Raw genomic sequence first — 21,280 nt, forward strand, 5'->3', positions numbered from 1 at the left:
GGGGGGCGCGCGCGCGCTCCGCGGCGCGAGACTGAGCCCGGCCGCGCGCCGGGCCCCCGCTCCCCCATGTCGCTCATTTGCATACGAGTGACGTCATCGGAGGGTGGGCGGGGCCGAGCCGCGCAGCCGGAGGGGGGAGCCCGAGGGGGACGCGCGTCCCCCCTGTGTCCCCTGTGCCCCCCCCGCCCTTCCCGCGGGAATTTTGGGCGCTCCTCCTGCAGCGGCAGCGCTGGAAAACGCGCTCCGGGTCCCCTCCCCGCGCCGCAGCCGCCTGCGGATCTCCCGCTGGAGGAAACCACCCTCTAGTGGGCTGCGGGGTAATGGCAGGGGGCGATGTTTTGGGAGGGGGAAGAAACGCCGCTTTGGGTTCTGGTAAATGGGGCATCGTCCCCAAATGGTGATTTTTAAAACTTTGGGTTTGTTTTTTTTTTTTTTTGCGGAGTTTTGCGTGTTAGATATACGTGTTAAATATACATGGGTTTAACCCTGTCAAGCACCAAGTGTGCAGAGAAGGACAGGATTTGAGTTTGGGGTTATTCATTTCCCCAGAGAGGGGCAGGATTTGTGTTTGGGTTATAATTTCCTGTACAGATTTTATTTTCCTTTATCATTTCTCATTTATTCCCCTTCTTTTTTCCTTTCTTTTATATATTTTTAAAAATTTATTTCTATCCCATTGCAAGGGGTGAGTGATACAGGTATACACAACAAGGGAAATGGGGGAGAAAAAACCCTAAGCACAAGTGTTTGCAAGAAAGTATCAAACACTGAACATAATCAAACATTTTATAAAGTAAAAATAAAGGTGTAAAGTGCTTTTATCTGCGGGCTTTTTATTTGTGGGAATATCTGTCATTTTTAAGCCATTTCCTCTTGTCTTGTCGCTCCAGGTCATTGTCCAAAGTGTCTCTCCAGCTCTCTCAGAGCCCCTTTAGGAATCCCTTCCCCAAAATATCTGATCCATGCTCAGGAACAAGTGACACTGGTACCACTGCTCAGGGCAGTGGTGAAGTCCCTGTTCCTGGAGGGATTTAAAAGCTGTGTGGATGTGGCAGTTGGGGACATGGGTTAGTGTTGGGCTTGGTAGTGCTGGGGGAATGGTTGGAATCAATGATCTTAGAGGGCTTTTCCAACCCTAACAATTCTACGATTCCATAATTCCACCATTGCCGCATCTCCCAGTCCTCATTACTTTGAGGACAGGGAAGCTCAGAGTTGGGAGACATGTCCAGGTGTCAGGAGATGGTCTGGGAGGGAGACATGATGGAATCATGGCAAAGGGGGGCTGAACCCCTCCACCACTGAGTCACAGAATCACAGATCTTAAAGCTCATCCCATTCCATCCCCTGCCATGGGCAGGGACAGCTTCCACTGTCCCAGGTTGCTCCAAGTCCCATCCAACCTGGCCTTGGACACTTCCAGGGATCCAGGGGCAGCCACAGCTTCTCTGGGCACCCTGTGCCAGGGCCTCCCCACCCTCACAGCCAGCAATTTCTTCCCAATATCCCATCTAACCCTCTGCAGTGGTAAGCCATTCCCCCTTGTCCTGTCACTCCAGGCCCTTGTCCAAAGTCCCTCTGCAGCTCTCTTGGAGCTGCTTTAGAAAAAGCAAAAAGTGGCTGTGTGCTCTGGTGGGGGCTGGAGAAAGGAAAACTCTGTGTTTGTGCATCCTTTGGTTGCTTTTTGAAGCAACACACGTGTCTGAATCTGCCCCTTTTGTGGGAAAAGTAGTAGGGGGGGAAACAAAGGCCACCTGAAATCACCTGGAACACCTGGTCCTGTGTGCTGGAGCATCAATCCCACAGCAGGATGATGAGATGAGGATCACCAGGTAGACATCAAGGGCAAATGGTCCATCTCACCACACTTGGAGTTTGCCTTTAGCTCTCAGTCTGTCTGGTGACTAATTAAACAAACAGGAGCTCCCTGCCAACAAACCCCGGCCATCTGCCTCGTCCTCCAGCTCCATCCCAATAAATGCTCTACCAAGGAGCCCCATTCCCCTCACCTAAGTGCTGACAGCCCTCCTGCTGCCGGGGTGTGCTTTGGGATGGCCCGTGGAGCCGTGAGGATGCACCATCTGCCGCGCCGGGTGCGCGTCTCGCGCGGGAACGCGGAGCGAGGCTCCGGCAGCACGAGGAGCTCCGGGTGGGAACGCCATGCGCTCACACCCCGCTAATTTAAGGGTTGCCAAGCTGGCTGTGCCAAGAACGCCTCCCAGGTTTTGCATTTTGCATGTCTAAAGTGGGAACGGCAGTGATGGGAAGGATATATATTTAGGGCTGAAGCAGCAAATCCATCCCCCTGTGAGGCTGGGTAGGGCGGTGGGAAATGGTGTCCCCCCACACCAGCAAGTCGTGGATGAAAAGAGTAAAAGGACCAAAGCCACAGTTTCTATCCTGTGCTCCAGAAGACACCAAGACCGTGCTTACTAATTAATCCAAAAATAATCACCTGCCATTTAGGACCCCACAGTTCCTGTTCCCCAGAGTGTCCCAAGGAGGCAGCTGTGGAGGAGTGAGACCCTGACGTAACAGCACACGCCTGATGTTTGGAGGTTTCTATGGTAATTAAAAAATAGATCTGTGACCCGTGGAAGAAATTCCTTGCTGCATTCCGTGCTCTGCAGGGCGGGTGCAGATCATTGTGATGGAAGGATCCTCAAGCCGGCTGGGAGCAAATCTCCTTCCCTGACTGCAGTGGGGGGACTCACTAACACCCCTGTGGCCAACTCTCTTCCCTGCCCATGGGGAATCCAAAGTGCAGCCCACGTGTCCTGGGAGCAAAGACACCCCATGCAAAACACAAGGCAGAGTGCGTGGAGAAGCAGGATAATTCTGTTTTATATGGTAATTCCTGTGGGACCTTGGGATCTTTGCAGATCCAGCTGGAGCATTTCTGCAGGGCTGCAAGTCCCTGGGTGGGAAGCAGAGGCTGTTACAGGGGCTGTGCATTGTCTGTGCTGTGGGCTGGGGCAGAGCAGGTGTTGGCTTGGGGTGGGTCATAGAAAGGTCCCTTCCTGAGCTGAAAGGAACCCACAGGGATCATCGAGTTCAATTCCTGGCCCTGCACAGACACCCCAACAATCCCACCCTGTGCATCCCTGGGAACGTTGTCCAAATGCTCCTGGAGCTCTGGAAGCCTTGAGGCTGTGGCCATTCCCTGGGGAGCCTGTTCAGTGCCTAGCATCCTGTGGGGGAAGAACCTTTTCCTGATGTCAAACCTAAACCTTCCCTGGCACAGCTCCAGCTGTTCCCTTGGGTGCTGTCACTGAGAGCAGAGATCAGAGCTGCCCCTCCAATGCCCCTCATGAGGAACCTGCACCCTCTGTGCGGTCTCCCCTCAGCGTCCTCTTCTCCCGGGTCAGTACAGCAACATTTAGATTTCTGTTTACCATTTCAGAGGGGAAAAAAAGAGGCCAGTGGTAATATTAGCCAAGCAGGTGGTCTAAGCAAATTAGTGAATCCTGAAGATTCCCGAGTTCAAAGGAAGCAGTTGCTCATCTCCGTGGAAGCTATCTGATAACGTATTTAGCTGAAGAAAGGATGAGTGTATCCACCAGCACACAATGGCCCAGATTTCCTAGCTCATTAAACCCAAATATTAGTGAAAATACCGTGGTAGGCAGGCTGAGATAATTAAACACAACATCTCTTTCATTTGTTCCTAAACACAGTGTGGGAATTGGCCACTGGGATGGCAGCATTTCCGTTACCTTGGGTTCTGAAGTGGAGCTGTAAAATTCAGACAAAAAAACGCCCTTCCAAAAGCAAATGCACACTAAAAAGAAATATAAGGGTTTTTTTTTCTTAAGTAAACAATAAAACCTATGTGGGTCTGTATTTCCAAACTGGATGAGGTAGACATAAAAAAAAATCACAGAATCCCTGAAGGGTTTGGGTTGGAAGGGACCTTAAAGACCATTTTCCAGCCTTAATATGACCCTCCACATGTATCAGCTCTCAGTGTGGATGTACAACCACTGTTTCTTAAGCCCTGTTAGTAGAAAACTAAGTGTTGCACAGCCCAAATCCTGGTGAAAGCAGCACGGGCTGACTCCTCTGATGCTGGACTCAGCGATCACTGGGTGATGGGGGATGAGGGCTGGTAGGAAAAGCACATTTAACCCTCTGGCTTGAGCTGCAACCGCAGATCTGAAAGGGAAAGAGAAGAAGTGGCAGCACCTGGGTGCAAACACCTGGGGAAAGGAGCACTGGGAAATACTGGTCAGCATGGAAGGGCTGCTCACATTGTATTAGCCATTATGACAGTTAGCCATTGTCAAGGGGTTGCTGTGAGAAGATCCCATGTCCTCTCTGAAATGCTGGGAGAGCCCAGACATTGCCTCTCCAGCAGTGTCAGCTCTGCCCTGCACGCTTGATGAGTTGGCTCACAGGGACCCCAGGGACACAGAGCCAACAAAATAAATCAGCTTAACTAATGGTCCTCAAAAAACCACCCCTGGCAAATGGATCACAGGCTGCTCTCACGCCTGGAGATGCCAACAGAATCGGTGATGAAGAGGAGCCCAGGAAGAAGGGGATGCAAAAGTGGATGTGAAGGATTTCCAGTGAGTTTCACTGGGCTCTGCCAGTTTCAAACAACCCCTTGAATATAAATATTGCAAAACCTCATCGTCCCATCAACAGCAAGTGAGCATTTGCAGAATGTGCCTTTGCAGGACTGAGATCCTTCTGTGTGTTGGCCTTCAGGGCAGCCTGGTTATTGGTGCTGGATTGTGGGGTACACGAAACACGTCCCATTCCATCCTTTCCAGCCATTGGCATGGGCACAGAGAACAGCTCTACTCACACCTGGCATGGGTCTGCACCCCCGAGTAGCTCTGGGCCCCTCTTCATGCACATCAACACCCCATAAATGCTTGCCAGCCAGACAACTCCCTGCATGGCCGTATTCCATAGCCAGCCTCATGTTTACCTACAACACTCCGATTTTTCCAACCATTTCCAGCCGGCACTCAGAGCAGCTGGTTGTAGGACTTGGAACTGACTGAGGCTGTGTTGCAAGCAGATGGCCCTGATGAAACAAGACACTGATCCCCAAGGAGGCACCATGCAACGGAGCTGCTCGACTCCCCGGCTCCAGCAGCTCCAAGGCAGGCTTGGGTATGTGCATTAGCACGAACCATCGAGGAAATTGCTTCCCTAACCACCCCCTCAAGTGCTTCTCCTTGGAAGCCTGGTTCCAGCTCAAGATGCATGTCGGCTCCACTGACACTGTGGCAGTTTTCCTAGTTAGTTATTAATAATGGAGCAGCTGGCAAAATTAGGGTAATTTAAGAATATACTTAAAGGAGAGAGGAGGAGTTTCTAGGCTGGGTGAGGGTTTAGATGTAGCCAGGATGCTGGGGTGGAGGAAAACCTCAATGCTCCCACTCGCTGAAATGGAAGGGGATCCAAATGTGGAAGATAAACGTGGAAGAAAACAGCCCTCATTGATCTTCCTGCTCCTGGCTCCAAACAACTTCAGCAAAACCCAGGGAAGGGACATCTAGGGCTGCATGGACTAACAAGCATGTGTGGGCACAGCTGCAATAGATGTAAATGGAGATGGTCCACTGAGACCTCCAAGGGCTGTTCTGCATCTTGCCCAAGCCCTCCTAATGACAGAGCATTGAATGCTGTGAAATTTGATGGAGAACTTTTCATTAAGAAGTGAGTGCTGAAAGGGAAAACTGGAGCTGGCACACTCATTCATGCATTTTTGTGTCCCTGGGAAGACACTTAGAGATTGAAAGACTGGGAAAGTTGTAGTCATTCTTTAATGGGAATCCACCAGCTCTTTGCAAACACCCTTTTTTTGGTCCTATGGCAAAATATAAAGCTAAGTTCTTGTGTCACTCCAGCTGAACCAGCAGACGATGGTTTGGATGATGTTGCGGCCACTCCAGCCAGGGTTTGGTACTGACCACCTGGGAGGAGACTGGCTTTCAAAGGAAAGGCAGCAGCTGGGTCACCAACCTTGTCTCGTGTATGGCAGCATCTGGTGAATGAAAATCATTGCTTTTCAAGCTGTGCTGTGCCATAAATCGCTGCCCTGGTCTTACTTTAATCAATGGAATGTGCTGCCCCACAGGGCTCTGCTCACCCTGGCAAGCAGAGACAATGCCATGTTTGACTCCCTCAGGGCTCATTGCTTGCTGTGATCATCCTCAACCTTGCTGCCAGCAATATCCCACCCCAGGCTCCCTCCAAGCTGGTGCTTTTTGAGCTTGCAGTTCATGGTCTTTCCCTACAGGGAAAATCCTTGAAATTGAGGACCCTCAGGAACTGGAGTGAAAAACCAAACACAATGTCTGTGCTGCACGTGACCAGGGAAGGCACAACATCTGTATCTCACAGGTCTGCTGGCAGGAGACTGATGCATGATAACCCCCGGTACAGCTCTGTTCTGTCTCCAAACTCAACGGCATCTGCAGAATTACAGGGAAGAAAGAAGAGGATAACTATCAAAATAATTCACAAGTTAGCAATCCTCCCCTCCAGCCTATTTGTTAAAATATTGCTCATGAGGAGCTGATAGACACTGGAATAAATAGCACGAGGAGAGAGAGAAGTGATGCATTAGACCTCTCACCAGTCCCCTGACTGCAGCTACTACTGAGAAATCTGCCAGGAAATATTAGATGTGAAGTGGCTATGCAATAGGAGAGGAAAAATTATTAGGAACTGCTAGAACCCGTCAGCTGATGAAGACAAAAAGCTGGAGGAGGCATTTAAAACCTAGAAAAGCTTTTTAAGTGCAAATCTTCTGCTGATGAAAGGTCGCTGCAGACTGAGGATAGAAAACACAGGTAGCAACTAATTGCCCTGATAATTATTGCAGGTCCCACAGAAGCAGTTCTGGGATTCACTCAAATCTCAGGAGGATCCAGGAACTGCACAGGTAGCACAGGTGTTTTCTAAAGAATGGAAATCAGAGAATCCCAGAATGGTTTGGGATGGGAGGGACCTTAAAGATCAACTCACGCTGACCTCCTGCCCTGGGCAGGGACACCTTCCACTAGACCAGGCTGCTCCAAGTTCCATCCAGCCTGGCCTTGAACACCTCCAGAAGTGTGACAGAAATGCAAATCCTCATGTCACAACTGTGACAAACATCCCAGTGTTGTCCTTTCTATGCCTGAGGACTGCATGTGCAGGGAGAAGGAACAAAAGGAGTTTTTTGGGTTTCCCAAGCCTGATGAAGGCTCAGTAACCTCAGCATGAATTTATAATGTCATTGATTTCCAAAATTCTGTGGGAGAAACACAAAGACCCCTCACTTTGGACATCAGACTCTGCTGATGGATTCATTTAGTCTTAAGACTGTGTCTACATACAGTATTTCTAATTTTTTAAATCATTCCCATTATGAGATGGGGTAATTAAGGCAGGACCTCTTCTAGCTCAGCTGCAGCAGCATCCATACAAAGGTGCTTTTATGGAGGTGTTGCACATTCCTGCAAATTTATGGAAGCCAACCAGTAGCAGTCCCTTTTTACAAGTATATCCACACTGCACTACAAGCTCTTGTCTCTCTACCCATATTGCTCATGGACACGAGGGAGTAAAAGCAAACAATTAGCAAAGCTGCCCAAGTGACTCTGAAGCATTCAGCAGTCACTTTCTGGCCCTCTCTGTGGTTTTGGGGGCTGTTTTGGCAGATCCTGCAAAGCATGGGACTCTCCAGTGCTCATTTGTAGCCTCATAGCTGTGCTCAGGTTTGCACCTGCATCATCATGTGCCATCATAAATGGTACTAATACCAAAGTTATCCAGAAATAAACCCCTAATCCTGGTTTTCTCTTTTTTTCCTGCCCAGCATATTCCAGCAAGGCAACACCAAGCTTTTCTAACAGCTCAGTTCAGAGGACTTCTGCTGTTGCAGATGAAATTCAGCTATCCCTGGCATTAATTACATCAGCTACACACACACAGGACACCAGGGACAGCCTTTGCAGGGGCTGCACGTCTGCTGCAGTGACAGAGGCCAGTCCTTGTTTACTCTGGATGCGAGGACAGCTGAGCAAGTGGTGACTGGTGGCCAGCTGCTGCAGAGACTTCCAGTTACAGACGTCAGCCCCACACCTCCCTCACCTGGCAGACGTCACCTGCAGACCTGGCAGAGCTTCCTCAGGGCACGGGGAGCTCCAGCAAATGTGCAAATCAGCAGGAGAAACTCAGCCCCTGATTCCTGTCTGCTTTTACCATACCCAAAGTTTGATGTTAGCATGTAAATGAGGCATTGAAATCAGATTCACACAGAATTTCATCTTAAAGCTGAACAAAACATGTACCTGGGCAGCCTGTGGACAGCCTCACCACACTTTCAGTGAAGAAATTTTTCCCTGATGTCCAATCTAAACCTCCCCTGGTGCAACTTGATGCCGCTTCCTCTTGTACTATTCCTTGCTTCTCGGGAGAAGAGACCAACACTCACCTGGCTGCACCCACCTGTCAGGGAGTTGTACAGCAGCCACCTGAGCTGACCTGGATTTTCCCTACAACCATTTTCCCCTCTACTTGGGAGGAAGCAGACAAGGAGGAAGGAAGATCCTAACACAGCAACCTTCCCTACAGAAGGAAGATGTCCGTGTCACTGTCCATCAGCACTTGGAAAGACACCTTGGGATATCCCTAAATAGCACCACTTAGTCTGATCAACCCATTTGGAAGCCTCAGCTCTGATTAGACTTGATGAATCAAATCAAACCAACCTCTCTTGCAAAAAATATTACAAATCTGAAACACTTCAATGCTGCTTAAAAGAACTAAGTCTTGTTGCCAGAAGTATTCCCATGTTCCTTGATGTCACCAAATCCTAAACATCATCTATAAGGAGCAGAAAAGGAATGTTATATCACCTCTATTACAACAGGGTGACAGCAGAACAGCCTCTGCCAATACACTGCGTTTTTGTGGGTCACAGGACGGTTTTATCTCTAAGAGCCTTGAATCCCTGCTTTAAGACAACCATGGGACACACTGAGCAGCTTTAGAGCTGCTCCTTTTCCTTCTCTCCTGATCTGTATTTTGGGATGGCTTCTTAGAAGAAGGGCAAATGTAATGAGCCAGCTACTCTCCATCAGGTCTTTCATTTGGGCCAGCAAGGAAGCTTGTTAGAGCAGAGAAAGCAACTAAGCATCTCTGGAAAATGCTATTAAAAGAACAAGTAACAAATGAAAAGCTGGGACAGACTTAATGGTAAATACATGGCCTGGCAGTTCAGCACAGCTACATCCTGCTTGCCATTATTATTTAATATTGGCATCGATTGAAGGATGAGACAGACCAGGCAACTCTCTGTGGGGTTACTTGAATACCATTTCACTGTGAGATTAAATAAACCCACAGGTTTGGATTACAATATTGGATGGGAGATTTTAATTAATTGATTAAATATCGGTGACTACTGTGGTCAAGTAGTAAACAACACCTCCTTCATCATCTCTGTGGGCAAACAAGTCCCTGCTAATCATCAGTGCCCAGCTCCAGGCTGGAACCAGCACAGCATTAACCTGCTCCTCTGAAATAACAAGCTTCCCAGCCACTGTCCCACATGCCCTGTGAGCTGTTGGTGTGGAAGCAGCTGCTGCCATGGATCAGGCACTGCTCCATCCCCACAGACGCCTCGGGGTGTCATTCCTGGTTGATACACAGTGCAAACAACAGCCTGGTTTGTCCAGCAGTTTATTCCCAAGTTGTCCCTGGCCAGGATGGGCACTTTAGGCAGAGCAGATAAATTATCTTACAACCAGCCTGCTGATCACTGGCTGGAAATCTGTGGCTACAGGCATCAATTCCCCACTTCCACCTGTCCTTACAACTAACCATTACTCTTCCCAACAGTACCACCTAAATATTTTCCTCAGAGGTAACTGCCAGGAGTTTGGAAGCAGGGTCACAGCAAACAATCAAAAAAAGAAGGATGGAAAGGTGAAGATGGAATACCTTTGAGTAGGAGAAGCTTCCTTCCCTGGTTTGGAGGTGTGCAGCATCTTGTGTGTACCCTGGAGCTGCAGGAGAGTGGAGCTGAGGATCGTGAAGCACGGCTTTCCCTGCCTGAGCAGCTGTCCTGGAATTGGATGTGAGGAAAAGCTGCAAGGGAACAAGAAGGAGGGCAGAAAGCAGCTACTCCCATTTCTACAGGTTCTAAGGATCACTCTCCCCTATATGAGCAGATGTGAGACTCAGCCCGTTTGTCCTTAGGAGAATTTGTCTCTCTTTAAAGACACGAACCATTTTCTCTTCTCAACAGCTGTTTTTATTGCTTTTGACAACACACCACTGGAGTGAAAGGAAATAATTTCTGCTATTCTTTAGCTTCTTCCTTTGTTAGAGCAAGTACATTTCCGGGGACTATTGATAAAAGTAACTGGTTAACTTGTTACTGGTCATCTAAGTTGACCATGCAAGCGAAAAGAGTTGGAAATCCCTCAAAGCACCACAAAACTGCCACCACTCTGGGGAGTGATTAACCAACATTTGCATGGAGAACAAGTTCTTACAGGCACTGCCAACAAGACTGAAAATCTGTCTCAAGATGTCATTGCAGGAGCTCGGGCTTGAAAGTGTCAGCAACATGTAGTTCAAGAATAATCAACAAAAATCTTTCCAGAGGGCTTTGGCTGAAGTCCCTCAACACACGAATCCTTCAAACCAGCCAGAAACAGTGTCCTGAGCCACACCTTCAACCCCCAGCTCCTGCTGCAGTCCAACCTTCAGCTACAAAATAAACACACAGGGGGTTAACAATGAAGAATATTTACTTTCCTTCATACGGTACATTCTGTAAAGTGCTGAGTTCCTAAATTATACTGAGTTAAAACATATACAGCTCTAGTATTTTAAACACAATAAATATAGAATGAGCCTCGTGCAACTGCACTTGCAAGTTTTATTCTTTTTTTAGTAGACAGCCTAAATTTAGTAGTCAAAATAGCCTCCAATAGTGCTCCAAGAAAAACTAGGAAGGAGTTATAAATAAAATCACATCCTTCAGAGATATCCTACGCACTTCTGTCCACATTGCACGGGGAAGCAGCGCTCCTGCGAGCATATGGAGCGAGGAAAAATAAGGAAGCTGAAAATCACCCAACAATAAAAAGCAAAATCCTACAAGTTAATGCTACATATCCTCCCATAAATAGTCTGGCTTCCACATTTAATCTTAGTGCACACAACCCAGGTCTTTTATTTTTAACTCCTGTTAAAAAACTCTTCCAGGAAGAACATGTTGCAAGACATGGGTCGATTCAACCTCATCTTGCTCCTTTTTGCTGCAAAGTGGAAAAGACTCCTGCACGAACTGCCTGCACATTGGGCACTGCTGGAAATACTTGATGCAGCCATCGCACAGGCACGTGTGTCTGCAGGGCAGGAGGACCCAGTTCACGGGGCCGTTCTGGCAAACAACACAGTCTTTGGTGTTTTCTTCCTGCAATTCCGGTTCATCTCCAGCCAGCCCGGCCTTTTCCAGCAACCCTGTGTCAGTGCTGCTCTCACCAGGGAAGGTATCACTGGAGGAGGGTGCAGGACTATTTGCAGACATGAAGAGTTGCTAAAATACACATAAACACAAATATTTAGAAGTGAACAAACTCCCCCTGATCTCTGCACACACACAAGGGCAATGGAAGTTCCACTGGGTCCATTCACTGGTGTCCACTGGGTCAAACAGTGCCAGACTCTGTGTGGGTCCTGGCAGCTGCCTGGCCTCCAGCTAAAGGCATTTCAGAAACATGAAATTACTTAAAACAGTGGGAAATTATTAAAGGTAAGTCATCAGATCTTGGACTGCATCAAATCAACATCATGTATGAACTTTAACAGAAGTACTCAGGTTTTGAGCAGCTCAGGCTTGTTTCTGGTCCATCAGCCTCTGTGCCTAGAGGGATCTTCTATCCCTTCCTACCAGAATTACATCCATCACTCTGTCAAATCTGCTTTGCTCAACCCATTCTGCTCTTGCTCATATTCCAATCCCCTACTCCTTTTTTTATCTTATTTTACGTGAAGCACAAATTCTTCTGGGCACGATTCCTAACAATAGTGCAGGAAAAAGGAATTTAAAAAATGTAAGTTTCTTCTGAGGCTTTCCTGACTGAAAGGGAATTTTGAAGAAAGAGGTTTGAGTGACTAGAAAGGAAATAAATATTCTGGAAAGAAGAAGCATTCAACAGTCAATTTCTTCCTACTGCTTTACTAAGTGGACACCAGAACTCCTAGACTAGAAGCAAGTAATTTTTCCAGGAAATCTTGAATATTTTCATGGAAAATATTTCTGTACTGTAAGTTCCTGTGGAACTACTTAACTGATAAAATAATTTTAACTACCATCCAATTCTTTGCATGACAATAGAAGTCTTGTACTAATTTAGGCTCCTGAAAGCCTACACAAGCTAAAGTTAACACTGTCATACACATGAAACCAGACTCCGTGCATGGCTTACCTTCAGATCATGGTATTGACCTTGAGCTAGGAGGAGATACTGATACAATATTCGGCAGGAAAGTCTGTAGCTTTCATCAGGAATGTGAATTACAGCTACCATTGCAATCTGCAAACAGAAAAAATCCTATGTTTAGTAACTTATCACTCAGGCTGAGAGAGCTGGGAATGTTCACCTGGAGAAAAGAAGGCTCCAGGGAGAGCTCAGAGCCCCTTCCAGGGCCTAAATGAGCTCCAGGAGAGCTTGGGGAGTGACTGGGGACAAGGGATGGAGGGACAGGACACAGGGAATGGCTTCCCACTGCCAGAGGGCAGGGATGGATGGGATATTGGGAAGAAATTCTTGGCTATGGGGGTGGTGAGGCCCGGGGACAGGGTGCCCAGAGAAGCTGTGGCTGCCCCATGATCCCTGGAAGTGTCCAAGGCCAGGCTGGACGGGGCTTGGAGCAACCTGGGCTAGTGGGAGGTGTCCCTGCCTGTGGCAGGGGATGGAAATAAGATGATTGTTAAGGTCCCTTCCAACCCAAACTATTCTGTGATTCTCTGATTTGCTTTGGTACAGCTTCTGACCTGCTTAATTCCTTAGACAATCAGGAGCTCAACAATGTTGACTTCAAGTACTGATCAAAAAAAAATACTCTGGACAAGGTATAAACAGGATATGGCACAAAAGAGCACTTGGTGCTCCTTCAGCTTCCCACCCTGCTTCCCATGGAGCCCTTCTGTGGCCAGTTTATAGCAGAGACCTGCTCTGGCAGGTCCCCCCACCTCATGGAAACTGGAAAGACACCTGAGCAGTCTTCTCCACTTTCTCCCCCTTCCCTCACAAACACACAGACTGCAGTTTTTGGACTCCAAAAATCACTAAGAAGTGTCACTGATTGGCTTGTAATCTGAGCAGGCAAAAGACAGATTTCACTGGAAAGGATTCGGAACCCCCACGGGCTGACTTTAGATAATTCCTCTGGAAATACAAGCACTCTAAGCTTGTATGCTGTGCCTAACAACCCCCACCCTGCCCAAATTACGTAATAGCCTCTGAAAAGCTGGGAAAAAAGAAAGTGAAATTCAATATTATTGTAGTTCCCAGAAGCTGTCAAAAGAGAAATGAAATTTAGAAGCTGTTTTGCTTTAAAAAGAAATTTAAAGGCAAATTAGACTTGCACTTCAAAATCCACACATGGCTAATTAAATAGAGTTCAAATGTGTACATACCTACACATATGGATTTATAAGAACTGAATTCACTATTCCTTGGCAAAAGGGTCTTTTTTTTCTAAATCACAGTGCCTGAGAGCTAAGCTTCCACCTTAGCCCTGCCAGTCTTCCAGTAATTTCTGTAACCCTTATATATGGTCATGCTAATTTTCTGGATCTAGAAGAAAATTATGGCACAAAATCAAACAGGGATGATCTTGCCACAAAACCAGTTAGGATGAAAATCAGACCCTGCTCCCAGGAAAGAGGCACTGGCACACCATCCACAGTGATGGACACACACCCACAGAGACCTCTTAAATAATTCAAAATGGTAATATCACACTGGCAAAGATCCATTTCCACACTCCATTTCTATTTTACAGGTTTGTTTCAACAAACCAGATGCAATTCTGACATTTGTCTGGCAATGAATTCAGATGGAGTTACCCCTTGACTGGATTTACAGATTCTAAATGTGCTCCTTTCCTCCAAAACCAAAGGAAAAATACCTCCCCCATTCTCCTTCCACCCCTTTCTTCTATGTTAAGGCTCAAAAGAGAAGTGTTACAAATTCATGCCCATGCTAATGTGACATACATTCAAATATTAAATTTACAGTCTCCTTATGTTAAACTAGTCTGACATCTGAACATATAAAAATGTATTAAAACATTAAAACATCTCAAGTGGGAACAGAAGGGAGGAGGGCAGTCCTACGGTCAGGTGACAAGAAGCCAAGGACAGGCATCACCTGGAAAGGGGACAGATTTCTTAGGTGCTGGTGTGATTACAATTTCCAGATGAATGCATGGAAAAGTGTTCAGTGGATTTAGGCAATTTGCTTCCGAGTTCAGTTGTGCTCCTCTTCAAGGAGTTGGTGCAAGTAGATTATCAATCCAATGAACAGATGGGAGATAAAAGTGTGTCTCAAATCATTCAGAGATCATCAATTTAGAGTCTATAAAGGATATTAAACAGCAATGTGGTGAGGTTGAAGCTGCTTTAACAGTAAGAGATTAGGAGGAGACCTTTTTTGGGGAGCTGAGTATCTCCTATCAGCCTCAAGCCAGACCTTCACTCCTTCCTGTAAGTGCGCTGGAGTTGGCTCCTGTGAGACATAACCATGGCACAGACCTGGGGCAGAAAGGTAATTTCTATGTTTGTAACAGCCAAGTCAGCAATCAGCTCCATATCTGTGCCAGACACTTACAAAAAAACCCTCCTGCCTTGCCAACAGAATCCAAGAGTCCATATCAGCGTGAGAGCTCCACCACAGCGCTGCGTGATCCCAGAAATCAGAATAACAGGTTGCTAAACTGCCCCAACCCTCCTTCCTCTGACCACAGAGACCCTGGAGGCAGGAGCTTTGGGAAAATCACAAGCATCTTTTTAAATGCTTTAGTGAATGAGTAAAGAGTAAGCAATGTTTATCCACTGCCTCTTCAAAGATTGAGGTTTGGAAGTTAAAGCTTTGAACTGCTTTATTTTAGAAAATAAGAAAGTGAAGGACCAAGTTCTAGGGAACAGGGAAGTGAAGCTGCTTTGTTCAAGCCTCTCTCCTGAAACATTCAGACCTTAAACACAGTGACCCTGAAATATACTCTGATATTACTTACAATATCATATATTTCTCTGTCTTCTTCATCTGCTAACGTCAGCAATGCTACCAAGGGATACCGAGCTCTAGGCACAGGGCCAAAATCCACAACTTGAGCATCTTCTGGTAACTGACAATATTTCTCTGCCTTGTCATTTTTTTTAATGCTTTGTCTGTGTGAAGGAAAACAATCAGTGGCTTCAATTGCAGACAAATGTGACGTTTGCATGAAGAATATTTGTCATCGTGTTTGTTCATAAATGAGTTGTGCCAAAACCCGTGGTGTGTTCACCAGCATCAACACTCCCCATGCCAAAAAAATTAACATATTTTGTCAAAACAATTCAGAAAAAGGATACAAGTGCTGTTGTTTGTAGAGGTATTCATTGTAGAGAGCATCCTCTAATGCCTGAGGAGTCTTTATTCTGAAGCAGTAGACATGTTTCTGCAGTGCTTCGTGGAGTTTCTGGACATTGCAACCCCAGTAGCAGGTAAGGACACAGTCCTCCAGACAGTCAGGTGTCAGTGTTACACCCCCTTGGAGAAAGAGGAGGAGGATTCCATTAATTTGCTGTGTGCAGGAATCCTGGAATTGCTAAGTGTAGCTGCTTAAAGAGCATCAAGCAGAAAACAACTTCAGTGTCACAGATTTTTATCGTAGAACCATGAAATTGTAGAATGGTTTGGGTTGGAAGGGACCTTAAAAATCATCCAGCTCCACCCTCTGCCATGGGCAGGGACACCTTCCACTAGCCCAGGTTGCTCCAAGCCCCATCCGACCTGGCCTGGAACACTTCCAGGGATCCAGGGGCAGCCACAGCTTCTCTGGGCACCCTGTGCCAGGGCCTCCCCACCCTCACAGCTGAGAATTCCTTCCCAATATCCCATCTAACCCTGCCCTCTGGCAGTGTGAATCCATCACCCCATGTCCTGTCATCCCATCCCTTGTAAAAGTCTCTCTTCATCTTTCTTTTAGGCTTCCTTCAGGTACTGAAAGGCTGCAATAAGGCCACCCCTAAAATGATAAACATTATAAAAGAACAAAAATTATTTATCATTATAAACAAATCTTCTATCAATTTAGATTCAGTTTAGTGTTTATGGAAGTCAGTGGGGTGAGGAAGTGGGTGTGAGGAGATAAAATGGCTGATTAAGCTCACAAAAATACCACGTGCATTTTAAGAAGGGTAAATTTTAACTTCTAGTAACACTTTACACACTCGCTGGCAGATCCAAGAGCACAAACTTTAGCTCAAAGTCCATTCCCTTGTGAGATAATGGTATTAATTGGATCACTCATCTACAAAACTCTCTGTGGTCTCAAAGAATACGGCTCTTGATCATGCAGAGGGAGGAGCAAAATGGGATCTATGCTTTCCATTCTTTTTCCAAAAACCTGTCAACTTCTAAATACTTCCTGCACAAACAGGAGCAGGAGTGCTCAAAGCTCCTGAAAAATCTCAGTTACCTGAAGACTGAATTCTTGGATTTGTTGTGCTGGGGGGGGGTTATGTTGAGGGAGGGGGGAAATCTGCTGCAGCCCTTCCTCATGCATTGGAAAGCCCCACATCTGTGTGGGTGGAAGATGCTCAGTCTTGCTCACTGCTCCCCAGTGATGCAGAAAGCCATGAATTCCACTTCCTGTGTGGGTGATTTCAGGGATGTAAGAGACAGCGTGAACTCTGATCCAAACAGATATTTAAATTCAGTTTCCATTGAAGCACAGATAGAAAAATAGGGCGATGATTTATTTATCTGTTTATTAAAAATAGTGCATTTCCAAACACTGCTGAAAATCTGGGCTTAGATTTAAGTGGGTGGCACATACTCCATAATGAATTCTGTACAATTCTACAATTCCATGAAATTTATAGAAACGCCCACAGTGGTTGGTAATTTGCAAATGTTTTAGTTACTTAAAGATCTGTAATAGCAGGAAGTGTTTCATTAATGAGAATTAAACTGTACCTACATATTCAAACATTTCACTTTTAAAAACACCACGTTTATAAACTGTGTAAAAGCTTATTTCTGTTGGAATACAAGTGTATTTCTGAGGAATTATGATAAAGGAAAAGGATGAGAGCAAGAATGATGATCTTTAAGGTCCCCTCCAACCCAAACCATCCTATGATTCTAGGCAGAAAATGGAAAGCACCAAGTTCAGGAACCCAAATTGACAAAAATCACATCAGAAATCCACCGACTTGATACTGAAGCTGCAGCAGGATTAGGGATCTCCAACCCAAAAGGATTCTTCACTTGTCTCATCCGCTTTTTCAATACCCTTGTGCTGGATTCTGCCTCTTCCGAGTTCCTCAGAATAACAGGAACACCCAAACCAAACCTAGGAGACATGAAACAAGAACAAGTGGGTTCAGTGTTAGTGTTGACACATTTGATTTCTTTTGTCAGCTCTAAATAGCAAGCGGCACAACAAACAGAGGTAGCTTGGCTTTCCACAATATCTGCCAGGATGCACGGATAACATAACCTGCCAATCCTACTTCACCTTTTTGTCAGAAGGCAGGAGTCTTCTCAGTGATACAGGGAATCTTTAAAGGAGGTTTCCAGTAAGAGAATAAAATTAACGAGAGCGGTCAGTGCCCTCTAGTGGTGAAGGGTTAGGCCAGAATTTCCTCCCGAGTCCTGCAGAACTGAGTACCATTCCAGCCTCCTCCCGAGAGCAGGGACAGGCTGCTCCAAGCCACATCCAACGTGGCCCGGAACTCTTCGAGGAATGGGGCAGCCACAGCTTCTGTGGGCAATCTGTGCCATGGCCTCAGCTCCGTCACAGCCAAGAATTTCTTCCTAATACCCCACCTCAACCTGCTCTCTGTCTGTTTAAAGCCATTCCTTTCATGGAAACATTTGCTTTTGTTCAGTGGCATCATCAAAGGCTCTTGGCCATCTTTGATTTGTGCACAGAGGGTCAAATCTCTCGGCTACAATTGAAAACATCCACAGTGACTTTCCTGGGTCTGTAGGGGAATATTCCAGTTAAACAACTCACAAAGAAACCACATGCAGCAGCTGCTTCCCTTCTTCAATATCCAAACCTCAACAGAGCTGATCTCTGCTGCTGTGCATAAAGGTGCCTCCTGTTTTATACCAAATCTGCCTGATTGTGAAGGAAAAACTCTTTCCTTGGAAACTTTCTTTGCTGGTTGAAAGCAACAGGATAATCCTCCTGAAAAGCAGCAAGATAAAAGAGCCTCTGGTACAGTTTTAGCAGCAGCTGAAGGCACAGAGGCCTTTCTGTTCCACAGTAAGGTGTGGTTTTCTGTAAATTTTATGGTAGTATTCAGTGTAGGAAGGATAAATAAAGATACAGTTCTTATTTTGTGATCTAACAGTCCAGATCATTAGCTGGTAGAGGAGAACATTAATTTCTTTATAGCAGTGCTAGCTTAGAAAAGGCAGGAATTTCCAAGGGTTTAGTTAATGAATTAATGTTTCCGCAGAGCCAGACTTCCAACAGGTGCTGAGCCTTCAGCTCTTCCTAGCAGGAGCATTCCCCTCCAGCTAAAAATACAATGCCCAGGTAATCAGGTGATCTAAATTCCACTTCACCCCTGTGCCCAGGGCACCTGTGGGGCTGGCTCTGGAAGCTGCCTGTGCATTAACCTACTTGGACTGTGAGCAGAGCCACAGGTATCCAGGGCTGTGCCTAGGAAGAGACACTCCTCCCCGTAACTGCAAGGCTTGACAAATGAGAATACGAGCATTCCTGAGCAGTTGGTGTTTTCCAAGCTGACCGACACCACCACAAACACATCATTAAACAAATAATGCCGAAAATTATGGGGCAGCCCAAATGCCACTGCAGCAATAGATCAGGTGTTCTGTGCTCCTGTGACACTATTTGCATTTACAATGCTCTGTGTGGCAAATGAAGGATTTGAGTTGTTTTCCTGAGCAAGTTCAGGAGCACTTGAGCTGTAACTGCAGCTGCAGGCACATGGAAATCACTTGGAGGCTCCCGCTCATGACCATGGTACAGGAGAATTCCAAGGGAGCAGCAAATATCTCTGAGCAGCTGCCCACACAATCACCTGCTTCTATGTGCTGAGCTTCTGGCTATGGCTCCTCCTTGATTAACAGGCCCTTAACACTCCAGTTTGGAGAAAAAAAATGCATCTCTTTCCATAAACTGCAATAACACCTAGTGCAAGGTGCAACTGGAATCTCTGATCCTGAAAAAGAAATGCCTCTGGACAGTCCTCTGCACACCCTGTACCCAAAAGACACCAGTGGACAGGTGCATACATGTAAGGATCTTGTAGCAGACATCTATTTCAGGCCTTTTTGAGCAGGGGATTGCCAGCATTTATTACAAGTAGATAAATAATGATTAAATTGGCAAAAGGATCGGTGGTTAGGGATAGACATGATGAAGATTTAGCTAAATCATGGCTCGGTATCATCCTTTTTTTAAAAATACCTTTATCACCAGTACCATCGACTTGGAAAGATTTTTTTTTAAAGAACTTTTTTTAAAGATGAAGCGCAGAGGTGTGGATAGTAATTTAATACAATCAGTGCAGTGGGACACAGAAACTTATAAAAGGGAATTCAACTACTTCTGCTTCCAAGTAAATAATGAGGTGGAGCTCCATTCAGACACAAAAAACCCCAGTTGCCTCCACTGACACCCAGCACCAGGGGGTGTCACTGCAAGGGGGTGTCCAGAGGAGGAGCTGCAAGACAAGAACATAAACTCCTCACAAAGCACCTCTGAAAAATCAACAGCAACACAGGAACCGTGTGTGAGCCAGCGGCAGCCAACAAAGCACCAGAAACAAGCAAAAGCCTTTGCATGAAAGGAAAAGCCAAGAAGGGAATTTAGATGCTGCTGAGAAGAAACAGCTACAGCTCAAACACTTGCAATTCACAGGCTGGAAAACACAAAGCACAGCACTTTGCAGATATTAAGGCGAAATCCATGAGAGGAAGTTCAACAACTCGAGTTTTATTTCCATCAGAAACCACGAGTCTGGTGTAGCCCCAACTCCTACATGAAAGATTTTGATTGCCAATCAATGTTCTGCACTTGGCAAGCACCAGTATTTAAACTGACAGACACTCCTGAGACGTATGAACATTCCAGGAGCTGTTTCTGGAAAAGGCAACAGTGGCTATCTTTGCTGCTTCCTCTCAAACACAACCAGAAGCTCTTTCACTCACCACCCCTCGAGACACTTCAGGACACCAGCTCACAGATTCACAGAAACATTTAAGTTGGAAAAGACCGTGGCTGCACCCAGGGAGTTGTGTAGAGCCACAAGGGCCCCCCTGAGCCTCCTCTTCCCGAGGCTGAGCCCCTTTCCCAGATCCCTCAGTCGCTCCTGGTGCTCCAGACCCTTCCCCAGCTCCGTTCCCTTGCATCGACACAAACACATAGCTCAGTACATAAAAACGCATTGTCTGCCAATATTATGAATGATATTACGAAAAACATAAGAAAACACTTCGGTATTACTAAAAGAGGAACGAGCTTAACAGAAATACATATAATTTCTTTTAAAAATTATTTTTATTGCTCGCTTAGAAGCCGAGGAGGGTTTGGGTTGGAAGGGACCGTTCCAAGCCCCTGCCATGGGCCTGGCCTTGCCCCCCACCCCCAGCACAGCCCAGGCCCCCTCGGCCGAGCCCCACCGGCCCCAGAGCACTGACCAGCCGAGGACGAGCGCGCTGGTGACGAGGAAGCAGACGGACACCAGGGCGATGTAAAACAGCGGCGAATACTCGTACAGCGTAACCAGAAACACGGCTGCCATCAGGCCGACCGCTCCGCCCTCAGCCTGCGACTGAAGCCGCTGCCCTCAGCCTGGCAGGGAGGGGGCGGAGCCATGGCGGCACCGACTGAAGCCGCTGCCCTCAGCCTGGCAGGGACGGGGCGGAGCCATGGCGGCACCGACTGAAGCCGCTGCCCTCAGCCGGGCAGGGACGGGGAGGAGCCATGGCGGCACCGACTGAAGCCGCTGCCCTCAGCCTGGCAGGGACGGGGAGGAGCCATGGCGGCACCG

General features: G+C 46.8%; 1 protein-coding gene across 1 annotated transcript; it reads right to left on the reverse strand.

The window, feature by feature from the left end:
- Positions 1-10,751: 10,751 nt before the first annotated feature.
- CGRRF1 (cell growth regulator with ring finger domain 1) lies at positions 10,752-21,123 on the reverse strand. Its single transcript, XM_042047789.1, has 6 exons — positions 20,928-21,123; positions 17,459-17,598; positions 15,611-15,788; positions 15,271-15,418; positions 12,456-12,563; positions 10,752-11,563 (listed from the first exon to the last, which is right to left on the reverse strand). Exons 1-6 carry the CDS (start codon positions 21,029-21,031, stop codon positions 11,213-11,215), a joined length of 1,029 nt encoding a protein of 342 aa, XP_041903723.1. The 5' UTR covers positions 21,032-21,123; the 3' UTR covers positions 10,752-11,212.
- Positions 21,124-21,280: the final 157 nt, after the last annotated feature.

The sequence above is a fragment of the Corvus kubaryi genome, unplaced genomic scaffold (assembly GCF_017639235.1).
Source record: "Corvus kubaryi isolate FWS band 111438036 unplaced genomic scaffold, C.kubaryi_AGA036_p1.0 66, whole genome shotgun sequence".
Lineage (NCBI taxonomy): Eukaryota > Metazoa > Chordata > Aves > Passeriformes > Corvidae > Corvus > Corvus kubaryi.